Source organism: Balaenoptera ricei, chromosome 12, assembly GCF_028023285.1.
Source record: "Balaenoptera ricei isolate mBalRic1 chromosome 12, mBalRic1.hap2, whole genome shotgun sequence".
Classification (NCBI taxonomy): domain Eukaryota; kingdom Metazoa; phylum Chordata; class Mammalia; order Artiodactyla; family Balaenopteridae; genus Balaenoptera; species Balaenoptera ricei.
In genome coordinates, this window is record NC_082650.1 from 49,885,295 (window position 1) to 49,897,847 (window position 12,553).

Here is a 12,553-nt window from a genome sequence, read left to right on the forward strand (position 1 = left end):
ATTTCTTAGCTGTGTTCCAGGGCATAGGGTTTGGAGGGAGAACCCAGGGAGTCCCATCTGGGAATCATGCCCAAGTTATAGCTGGTAGATCACTTTCCAGCAAGGTTGTCAAGGTGTATGTGAAGAGAAAGAGCTGAGTGACAGAGGCAAAATGAGAGAATTGAGAAATCTGTCATTGAGAGTAGTGAAGAAATACACAACTGGGAAGTGGCCTATAAAAGTTCCAGAGGTGGAGTTCAGATGACTTTGACATGATTCGAGTACAAGCATTCAAGGTATGCGCTACTCATTTAAAGTTATTAGGATAGCTAAGTGATTTATTTCTCTCTGCCTCATTGATCTATTTGTATGTCTGTCTTCCCTACCACATCGTAGGAATCGAAGACAAGGACTTTAGCTGGATTGGAAAAAACATGGACTTTGGAATCAGGCAGATCTATTTAAATCCAAACCTCTTCTCTTTCTAATGTTGAACTTTGCTCAAGTTATTTTTATTACACTGAACCTCAGCTTCTGTGTGCATCATAGTGTTGTTAGGAGGATTAAGTGTGAGAAAAACAATTTATATACTTTCCCTTTTTGTATCTTCCACAGAGCTTTACATTTTAAAGGCATTTGAAATGTTTATCAAACTGAGTATGTTTCTACCTATTAAGTCTGAACCCTGGTTAAGGACAGCGTGAGGCAGGCATATTTATAAGGCTTTCACCTTGAGCAGCTAACGTTATCATTGCTAAGTATTTTATCAAGCAACTGCCTGTTATGTGCCAAGTACTAAGTTTTCACGTGCTGATCTGGTCTGTCTTTCCTTCTTAGTATCAGAGTCCAGCCTGAAGCTTTCTGCTTTGTGTAGGCCTATTCTTTTCCCTATTTACAGGACCTCTTCTCCACACCAACTTTTATCAGTGGGTTTGAGAGTCATTCCCTTATGCTCATTACTCTTCTAAAAAACCTCAATCTCATGCTCTAGGCATGGATAAGTTAGGGATTGTTAAATATCTTTCCTTCTTTTGTCAAATATTTATTGAGCACATACTGTGCTGGAGTGGATACAAACAGTATTTCTGCTTCCCAAGAAGTTTTCCTCTAGTTAAAAAAAAAAAAATATGCGCATGTCAAAATATATTTAATTATTTAGCAATATGATATTACTTTTGCTTTTACTATTTTACGTTTTACCATGTAAAAGGATCCCATTTTTAAAACACACACATACACATAGAAAAAGGATTGGAAAGAAATGCATCAAGATGTTAACAAAGCTTATCTCTGAGTAGCGGTATTTGGGTGTGCACGTGTGTGTGTGTGTGTGTGTTTAATGTTGCTTATCTGGATTGTCTAAATTTTCAAAAATTTCATTTTGAAGTTATGGGAAGTGCATCATCCCCCCCTCCCCTTGCTAACAGGATAGTGACCCCTCTCTTCCTCTTGCATTCAGCTTTTGCGAGAATTGAAGCACCCTAATGTGATCGCCCTGCAGAAGGTGTTCCTTTCTCACAGTGACAGGAAGGTGTGGCTGCTGTTTGATTATGCCGAGCATGATTTATGGGTAAGTCTAAACTCACTTTATTTTTAGGGTAATTTTATATAGGTATGAAGAAACAAATGTATGTGCTGCATACTGCTAATGCACAGAAAGGAAAACTTGCTCTGTTGACCATAGTTCAAAATAAATATACTAAATGTAAATTTTGATTTAAAAGAATTAGAGCAATAAACATTAACATCCTATTTTACTGAGAAGATAGTATTTGTAACAGTCAGAAATTTCACTTCAAAAAATCTTACTGAGTGGGAAATTGTAATTTTATGCAAGTAATTAATGGCAGTTTACTAACATGTGTAGTGAAAATTGCTTTCTTTTGTGGTCCACACAGTAGTTCAAATTTAACCAGTTATGTACTTGTGAATAGTTCCTCTGTCTAAATTAAGGTCAATCTCTTGCAGCATTTTGCCATTTAAAATGGACTCCACCAAATAGAAGAATACCTACGGTTTTGCAAATATTAGGGTTGTTTTTATCAATATATAAAAGAAGCCAAAATTTTTAATTCCAAGTGTTTAAAGTTAGGAATCAAGGCATTTAAACATTTTATCCCAGGAATTGCCAAAAGTAAAAAAATTCCAATTTGGCAGTAAGTTCAAATTTTGGATAATTAAATTTTGATTCAATATAGTGTGGTTTGTCATCTATAAAAATTGTAAATCTTTTTAGGAATAACTTTAGCAAACTCATAGGTCTTGAAGGAAATTTCAGTTTATGCTCTTATAGCAGATATTGACAAGAATCTCCTCTGCCGCGGATATTTAGTACCCATTTTGGCATGTTTTGGACAAGGGTGGAGTGGAGATGGAGGTGGATGTGAGAGGTGGGCGCAGGTAGAATTTCTTCCCCTTCATTACAAAGTTTTTATAACCCACAATGTAACATGTGTACATAAAAATTTGAATATGATGATCTGGTTGTATTTATTTCAATGGGATTGAATTCTCCTTTTTTTTCTCCCTGCTCCTTTCTAGTAGTGATTTGCTATTTAATATTGACTACTAAGAATATATCCTAATTTCATTATGTGCCAAAGAAGGTGAACCTTCCAATAATTCTAATAATACATATAGCCAGTGATGTTACACAAATGCACTAACTTTTTATAGAATAGGAAAGATTTACAGGGTTTTTTTTTCTTTTGTTTACTCTTTCTGTCAGTAGAGAATACAACCAATACTATTTTTTAGGCAGGTTTTTAAATACCAACCCTTTTTACTTCTTGGTTTTATTTAATGAAAATCTTAATGGTTTCAGTAAATCTAGTCATTATAACCACATTAATACTGTCATATTTACCCTCAATATAGATTCTGTTTTGGTTTGATCTTATTATTCAAATTATTTTTCTTTGTGTCATTATTGGCCTTTAATAAGTAATCTTAAAATGTAGAGAATTTATTGCAGCCTTGATTGTGTTTTATTGACACAGGCAAAGACTATGTTATTATAATATATATATTTTAATTTTTAGCATATTATTAAGTTTCATCGTGCATCAAAAGCAAATAAAAAGCCCATGCAGTTGCCAAGATCTATGGTTAAATCATTACTTTACCAGATTCTTGACGGTATCCATTACCTCCATGCAAATTGGGTGCTTCACAGAGATCTGGTAAGTATGTTTCTTTTAAATCGCTCAATATGTGTCTTTCTCTTTTCAAAAATATCTTTTCTTCTTGGTACAGTTATGATGAACATGAATTATAGAAAAATTTGAAAATACACATAAGCAAAAAATAAGGAAATAAAAATCGCCATAAGCCTATGATCAAAAGATTACCATTATTAACTTTTGGTGTATGTTCTTCCCATACATTTACGCACAACTATAAAATGTCATTGTGATTTTCAACAAATGATTGGCATAATCTTTTTTTTTTTTAAAATTTTTACTGGAGTATAGTTGATTTACGATGAGCATAATCTCAATGGGATGGCCATATGTGAAACAAGTACCTTTTGATCCATTTTGTTTTTCGTAATTTTGCTCACCATTAATAAAACTTTAATAATTAAAGACTGAGTTCACATTGTTTTCAAAGCTAAACTGAAATAATGACACTGCATCCAGTAAATAGAATGTTATTAGTATTAACAATAGGTAAATAAGTAAATCTAACAGAGGATATATATCAATACTTATTAGGCATATTATCCATAATTCAAATGTTTGATGTTTGATTTTACTTTTTTACTCAGTACACATATAACATTTATTAATGTCAAATTATTTTATTCATCTTTTCACTGTTATCATTTTAGTTTATGTTGATGAGATTTTTTGTTCTTAAGAAATATGGGTACTTAATATCTGTAATACCACTGAGTTTATAGTTGCAAGTTTTATTTTGCTTAGGCTTTTGCAGATTCTAGGGATATAGTAGGGATAGATCTAGGTCGACTCAATTTTTTTAATTGAGGAGAAGTATTTATTATAGAAAGGAATGAATACATAAGGGGATCTAGATAGTACCCCTTGCTACCTTGTCAGTCAGGCCTAGTCTTCTGGCTTGAGCATCTCTTGATGTGGCATTGAAGTTACATTGGGGCCAGATGACAGGGACCACAAAGATGCATTTACCATTTCAACAGAAGCATTTCACCTCATAATTTTAAACTAAGGTTCTCAAAGCCTTCCACTTATCCATGTTACTATTACCCATGAATCAGCATGTTTTAAAATGATTCTTGGGTACATGAAGTTGTTCTAGGTCAAACCTTCCTTCATAAATGGTTTTAGATTTTAATTTGCTGTATATAACATAGCCTTTGTGAGTTATATTTTTGAGGTCGTATTCATGTTTGAATCATTGATCAGAATCCTTTACTGAAGATTAACTGATCTCAACTCTTCTCTTTTTGTCACAAAATTGTATATTTTGTTCTAAATAGCATAGATTAACACATTTTATTTGTGATGTCACTGCCTGAATATCCAGTGGTACTAAAACCTAATATAACCAGGACTCAGTTTTCTCCCATCCAAACTTGCTGCTGCTTTAGTGTCCTCTGTTTTGGTTATGGCAGCACCCGCCTCCTAGCCTAGAAACTTCTTTTACCACTTGCAGACCCTTGTACTCCACATCCAGAACTTGCCTAGTCCTGTCAGTTTCACCTCTAAAATATCTCTTCCATTCATCTGTTTCCATTCCTAGTGCCTCATTCCTAGTTCAGGCCTTTATTATCTTTTTCTTGTAGTATGGTGCTAGCCTCTTAACTTGTCTCCTTATCAACAATCTCTTTCCTTTTCAGTCCACTTTAGATCTTCTGAATAATTACTTAGCCCCTGCTTAAGAACTTTGAAACAGTTCCTCATTGCTTACAGACTAAAGCTATAGTTCCTTTTTTTGGCTTTTGAGGTCTTCTAAGGTATAGCTCCAACTGCCTTTAAAAATTTTCTTCTATATCCCTGTAATCTTTTACTTACACTGTACTGTTTAACTATTGATTGTTCCCTGGATCCTCCTGAGAGTTCCTGCCTCAGTGGCCTTTATTTCTCCTGTTAAAACTCCTTACCCCATCTCTACATATTCAAATATTACCTGTCTTTCAGGACCTGCACAAATGTTAAAACTTATCCTCATATCCGTCATTACCTAGAAATAATCTCTCCTCCTTGTTGGTTGCTGTTGTACTTCATCTTTACTTCTCTTCTGGCATTTGCCTATTAGTACTATAGTAATTTATATAGATGTCTAGAAGATGTTCTAGACCATAAACTTATTGAGAGAGTGGGGTCTATGACTCATTTTGGTACACTACTGCTCCGGTACACAATAGGTACTGAGTAAATATTTCCTTAGTGAATGAATATCAGTAAGAATATTAATTACTACGGAATGTTTTTGGATCAGGTAACATATGTATTCAGCACACTTCCCAAATAAATTTTTATTATTTCCTTGTATGTGCAAAGCATGAAAGGATGAGGACAGTACAAACATGACTGTATCAAGACCTTCTCAGGAGTTTAGTCTGAGAGAAGAAATAATGACATGTACACAAACAATTTTACTATACGATAGACGAGAGAGAATGTGAACATGGCAATGTGAGAAGTACAGACTAAATGCTATTCAGGGTTAGAAGAGGTTCTGAGTGGGGGAATAAAGACAAGCTTCAGAGAGGTGCCATTTGAGCTGGACTTTGAAGGATGAGTAGAATTTAAATAGAGATTTGAGAGATGAGGGTAACCTAATGGAGTGTTGGATGTAACATTTCTGAGGTGAGAAAGCACTTGAATTATCCCAGAAAGAGTGTGTAGTTCTGTCTGGCTCAAAAATGGATAAGCTGAATTAGGCTAGTATGAAGTAAGACTAGGAAGATATGGGTTGGAGCCTGATCGAGGAAGGCCCTAAATATCAGGCTAGGGAGTTTGTTTTTAAGTGCTAAAAGTTTGTGAGCAACAGAATGAAGGTTTTTTTTTTTCCCAAATGAAATTATTTTTCCCCATTAAAGAAGCCACCATTGGGCTTCCCTGGTGGCACAGTGGTTGAGAATCTGCCGGCTAATGCAGGGGACACGGGTTCGAGCCCTGGTCTGGGAAGATCCCACATGCCGCGGAGCAACTAGGCCCGTGAGCCACAACTACTGAGCCTGCGTGTCTGGAGCCTGTGCTCCGCAACAAGAGAGGCTGCGATAGTGAGAGGCCTGCGCACCGCAATGAAAAGTGGCCCCCGCTTGCCGCAACTAGAGAAAGCCCTCGCACAGAAACAAAGACCCAACACAGCCAAAAATAAATAAATAATAAAAATAAGTAAATTAAAAAAAAAAAAGAAGAAGCCACCATTGATTATTATTACTTCATCCATAGCATGGACACAATATGTATGTTTTTAATTGAAGTATAGTTGATTTACAACATTGTGTTAATTTCTGCTGTACAGCAAAGTGATTCAGTTATATTTATATTTACTTATACACACACACACACACACACACACACACACATTCTTTTTAAAAATATTCTTTTCCGTTATGGTTTCTCATAGGATATTGAATATAGTTCCCTGTGTTATACAGTAGGACCTTGTTGTTTATCCATTCTATATATAATAGCTTACATCTGCTAACCTCAACCTCCCACTCCGTCCCTCCCCCAACCCCTTCCCCCTTGGCAACCACCAGTCTGTGCCCTATGTCTGTGATTCTGTTTCTGTTTCATAGATAGGTTCATTTGTGTCATACTTTAGATTCCACATATAAGTGATATGTGGTATTTGTCTTTCTCTTTCTGACTTGCTTCACTTGGTATGATAATCTCTAGTTGCATCTATGTTGCTGCAAATGGCATTATTTCATTCTTTTTTATGGCTGAGTAGTATTCTATTGTATATATGTACCACATCTTTATCCATTCATCTGTTGATGGACATTTAGGTTGTTTCCACGTCTTGGCTGTTGTGAATAGTGCTGCTATGAATGTAAGGGTGAATGTATCTTTTTGAATTATGGTTTTGTCTGGATATGTTCCCAGGAGTGGGATTGCTGGATCATACGGTAAAAAATTAATAAAATTAATTTTTTAAGGAACCTCCATACTGTTTTCCATAGTAGCTGCACCAACTTACATTCCCACCAACAGTATAAGAGGGTTCCCTTTCCTCCACACCCTCTCCAGCATTTGTTAGTTGTAGACTTTTTAATGATGGCCATTCTGACTGGTGTGAGGTGGTACCTCACTGTAGTTTTGATTTGCATTTCTCTAATAATTAGTGATGTGGAGCCTCTTTTTTTAAAATTAATTAATTAATTAATTAATTAATTAATTTTTGTCTGTGTTGGGTCTTCGTTGCTGCATGTGGGCTTTCTCTAGTTGTGGCGACCGGGGGTTACTTTTCGTTGCAGTGCGTGGGCTTCTCATTGTGGTGGCTTCTCTTGTTGTGGAGCATGGGCTCTAGGAGCGCAGGCTTCAATAGTTGTGGCATGCGGGCTTCAGTAGTTGTGGCGTGCGGGCTCTAGAGTGCAGGCTCAGTAGTTGTGGCGCACGGGTTTAGTTGCTCCGCAGCACGTGGGATCTTCCCGGACCAGGGCTTGAACCCGTGTCCCCTGCATTGGTAGATTCTTAACCACTGTGCCACCAGGGAAGGTGGAGCCTCTTTTCATGTGCTTATTGGCCATCTGTATTAGCATGGACACAATATTGAAGATGTGTTCTGAAGGTGGTTCTGACCTAGTATAATACTTGTTTGTATTTTACCTATACATTCCCCTAGTGCCTCTACTGCTTAAGTAAGTAACTCTAATAGGATTTGAAACTTTAAACCAGTAGGAATATAGTCTGTGATAGCCTACTCAATTCTTTCGCTGATCATGAGGCCTGCTATCTGGACCATGTTGTCATATAGTCATGGTTTTACCAAAGTATTTTCAGGAGTAGAAGATTTAAACTGTATATTTACTTTATAGATACATTCTGTGGTAGATACAGAAAGATAGAGTATATCAAGTATGAATATGGTTAAAAGGGATATGTTGGAGACATTTGAAAAATTATTATTTTGTATGTGAGCTGAAGAGTAGAGTTGCAGTTTTAGTCAATGAGTAGGGTTTTAAAATGCTTCATTTCTTATTACGATAGGGAATCTGGCTTTACACTATTTGTTAGTCACAACTGTTTCAGAGTGCATACCATCTCTAAATTTTCATTTGGTGTGAGAAACCTAGAAAACCCATACAATTAAAGGTGTTAGAGTAAATATAAATTTGCAGTAATAGTATAACCTAACAAATTTAAAAAGTAAATAAAAATCAGTGTTTTGGATTTCACACAAAGAAGCATTACATCATCAGTGAGGTTGGTGTTTTTCATTGTGATTGATTTCATATGTAGAACAGTATTTTAATTATGTCATTTGGATCCTAGAATTTAATACAGAAATAGAGAATTTAAATAAAGTTACCAAAAAGATGACTTATATTGAGGAATTACTTTAAAAGGAAAGGAGAAAAGGAGCTAAATATATTCATCTTAGCAGAGAGACAGTAGAGACATAAGTTTATAAATATTTGGAGCTTGTAAACACCAAGGGAGGAAAGATGTATTTTAATTTTACAGCAGGATATAGCTAAGAGTAAGAAGATGAAATACAAGATGACTCATTTTTATGAGATTACTATTCTGGTAGGTTGGAAGAATGCCAAGATATAGTTTATCTCTTTTTCAAAATTATGAGCTTCTTGGGCTTCTCTGGTGGTGCAGTGGTTAAGAATCCGCCTGCCAATGCTGGGGACACAGGTTAGAGCCCTGGTCCGGGAAGAGCCCACATGCCGCACAGCAACTAAGCCCATGTGCGCCACAACTACTGAGCCTGCGCTCTAGAGCCCGCAAGCCACAACTACTGAGCCCACGTTCCACAACTACTGAAGCCCGCACGCCTAGAGCCCGTGCTCTGCAACAAGAGAATCCACCACAATGAGAAGCCCGCCCACTGCAACAAAGAGTAGCCCCCGCTCGCCTCAACTAGAGAAAGCCCGTGCACAGCAACAAAGACCCAACGCAGCCAAAAATAAACAATTAATTAATTAAAAAAATAAAGATACTACATGTGGGGGCAATTTTTTATTAATGGACACGTAAAATATACATAGCCAACATGTCATAAACAACCTACAGCGCTGTTGAAAATCCAGTAAAAATTCTGCCTGAACAAACAGTGTGTCATAGGAAGAAAAAAAAATATCACCAAACCAAAACTATGTAGTTTTGCCAGTTAATATGCCAAAATCACCCAGAGTCATTTATTATACATTTCTCTGTAGCTAGAATGTCTGTCGCTTCATTTTCTTTAATCAGCAAGTCCCAAGTATCTTTAAACAACATTTATCATCTCACAGATTCTATGGGTCAGGAATCTAGGTGTGGCTTACCTGGATTCTCTGTTTCAGCGTCTCTAAAAGGTTGCAGTCAACTCAAGTCTTGATTGGGAAGAGTCCACTTCTAGTTCACTCACGTGGTTATTTGCAGGATTCATTTCCTCACAGGCTGATGGGTGGAGGTCTCCTTGGTTCCTTGTTACGTTGACCTCTCCATAGAGCATCTCAAAACATGGCAGTTTTCTTTACCAGAGTGGCAAACATGAAGTTAATCATGGAAGTGACGCCTTATTACTTTTGCTGTATTCTGTTCATTAGAAGTCACTAGGTATAGCCTACACTCAAGAGGAGTAGTTACGTAAGAGTGTGTACACTGGGGGTGGGGATGATTGGAAACCGTGTCTGAAGCTGCCTACCATAGAGTCTGAGAGGCTTTTAAATGATGTTTGGATCCTGTTATTGTCCTTTTTATTTAGTTATAATATAGTAAAGAAAATGCAGGAAGTCCCCTCCTTTCATATATAATTTTTTCCATGTATAAAAGTTGCTTGTGTAGTAAGAGTTTTGGGATAGTTCTAGAGAGTGAAAAAACATTATAATGTACCAATTATTCCTTCCCTTTTACATTCTTCAGTGATTTATTCCCAGAATTTGGTATATGTTCCTTACTTTTCCCCTCCTCTTCTCTTCCCTCCCTCCTTTCCCACCCTGCATTGAACCACAATTTTAATCCACTTAAATCTGGAGGGTGTGTTCAATTGAGATCCAGGATTTTTCACTTTGAACATACCTAGAGATTCTTTCTTTGTTATGCAGTCTGAGGTATATGCTTATCACTAATATTATTACTTTTTTATTTCTATTTTTCTTTTTCACACATTTGTGTAAAGCAAAAGTAAAAATGCAAAGGAAAATTTAAATAGCAAAACCTTTGTTTTCCAAGGTTGGTAATGCTGCTGAGTTGTAACAGCTAGCTGACAAGCAGTGAAAGGACAGCATGAAATATAGTCCTTTAGCCAAAAAGAGCATTTGAAGACTTTTTAGGAACAGCACTGTATGAAAATCCAATATATGAAATCAAAGATGGCCCTCTGGTTTCTACTCAGCTGGAAAAAAAGTGCTGTGCTGTTCTTCTTTGTGAAAGTTTGATTAAAATAAATGCTTGGTTGTTGGAGAATTGTCTAGAAATCTCTCTTTGCCTCACAGCTTCTCTTCATAACTTGTGTGACAAGGAGATGCATCAAGTCTTTAATTTTGTCTATGCTAAACAGGGCCTGATAAGGCAAATGTTTATACTTCAAAGAAACCCTTAAAATCTTACTGTAGCCATCATGGCAGCATTTTGCAAGCATTTTAATAATGTTTTAGAGTTTTAGCCTTGCTTAGTTCTTACGATATGGGAGCTTTGAGATCCTAGATTAAAAAAAAAATTATTTCTGGACTTCTCTGGTGGTGCAGTGGTTAAGAATCTGCCTGCCAATGCAGGGGACACGGGTTCGAGCCCTGGTCCGGGAAGATCCCACATGCCACGGAGCAACTAAGCCCGTGCGCCACAACTACTGAGCCTGCACTCTAGAGCCTGCGAGCTACAACTACTGAGCCCACGGGCCACAGCTACTGAAGCCCACGCACCTAGAGCCTGTGCTCTGCAACAAGAGAAGCCACTGCAATGAGAAGCCCACGTACCACAATGAAGAGTAGCCCCCGCTCACCGCAACTAGAGAAAGCCCACGTGCAGCAACAAAAACCCAACACAGCCAAAAATAATAAATAAAAAAAAAATTATTTCCAAGATAGTTAATCTTGCTACTTAAGCCTCAGTTTACTCATTTGTAAAATGGCAATAATGATAGGTGCTTTATATTGTTGTTGATTCCATTGTCTTAGCTCCAGAGTTCCTGAATTCCTCCTGATTTCCTTTCTGTAGAAGCTTCTGTCCATTCTTCTGAATATCATCAGCAGTGTAGCGATGCCCTTTCTTTTAACCACTTGCTTCCCCAGAATTCCTTTAGCCTGATACTCCTCCTAGCCACTTCTGCTTTAAAGAGTAGAGTCCTACTATAAATATGTGAAACATGCTTCTTGGTGTTTTAAAAAAAAAAGTAGGCCATGTTTCATCTGGTTTATATTTAAATGTTGCTAAATATTTTATATTTTAAAAAGTTTTTAAAAACTGGCTTAAATGAGATCAAAGTTAGTGTTTCACTTAACTTTTCATTCTAACAATTCCATGCTAATCAAATGACTATAATTTTCATTTGATTTATTAACGTTTTACTTGACGAATTGTGACAGAAAGCAGCATTTATTTTAATATGATTTAGTCACCCTAATTTCTTTCAGAATGCAGAGCTAACAATGAAAAAAGTTAAGTATGGCCTGGTTATCTTCTAACCTTCAATTTTAGGTGATTTTGGACAATTACAGATCTTGTCATGCTGAAGAATCACACAAGGGCTTTTGCTGGTGACCTTTGGTTCCTAACTAGTTCCTTAGAGCTGGTCCTCCACAGTCTGTGGCTCAGCTGCTTATGATGGCAGCGTGAAGGCCTTTGATGGTAGTCATGTCATCTGTGTACAGATGCTTCTACTGCTTCTATACAAGGCCTTGTAAAGATAGGTATGGTAATGTTTCTTACAATGCTCTGGATACTGTGACACACATCTTACAAACGTAAGAAGGTATTATTGAAGTGTTTTCTGGATACGGGGCTGTGATTCTTTCTGGCATGTCAGTTTTTCCATCATCCATACCCATGGCCCAGTAACCGGAGCTTGCAGCAGAGTCCTGCACATCTGTCGGTTTGAGTTAGAGCATAGTGCTCTGCCATCTGTTTGACAGGCAGGTGATACACACTAAGAATCACACTTCTAAGAGGACCAGCTTCAAAGGGGACGTGGTTTGACTCACAGTGGCTTATGAGGCCTCTGAAGGTTCAGCTCAGCGACAGGGCTCTTTTGATGATCCTGACTTCAGTATAGTTTTATTAGCCTGTACTGACAAACACATTTCTAGAAGGCTATTTGCCAAGTTAACTTCATAGTCCCTAAAAGGGTATAGAGTCAAGATATATTCCACAGTGACAGCAATGGCAGGAACTGGTTAGGAGCCAAGGCCTACAGAAGGAGCCCCAGTACTATGAGGCCTGTGTTTAAAACTGAAGAATCAATTCAGGCATACTGTTTTATT

General features: G+C 37.1%; 1 protein-coding gene across 11 annotated transcripts in view; it reads left to right on the forward strand.

Moving 5' to 3' along the window:
- The window catches only part of CDK19 (cyclin dependent kinase 19), a 180,468-nt gene that overhangs the window by 128,353 nt on the left and 39,562 nt on the right, over window positions 1-12,553 (forward strand). For all 11 annotated transcript variants that reach the window (XR_009506184.1, XR_009506185.1, XM_059941416.1 and 8 more), the window contains 2 exons: window positions 1,439-1,549; window positions 3,021-3,161. Coding sequence is in view for 9 of the 11 variants with exons in the window: in XM_059941416.1 (XP_059797399.1) it covers window positions 1,439-1,549; window positions 3,021-3,161 (252 nt within the window). In the remaining 2 variants the exon portion in view is untranslated. The remainder of the gene's footprint in view (window positions 1-1,438; window positions 1,550-3,020; window positions 3,162-12,553) is intronic.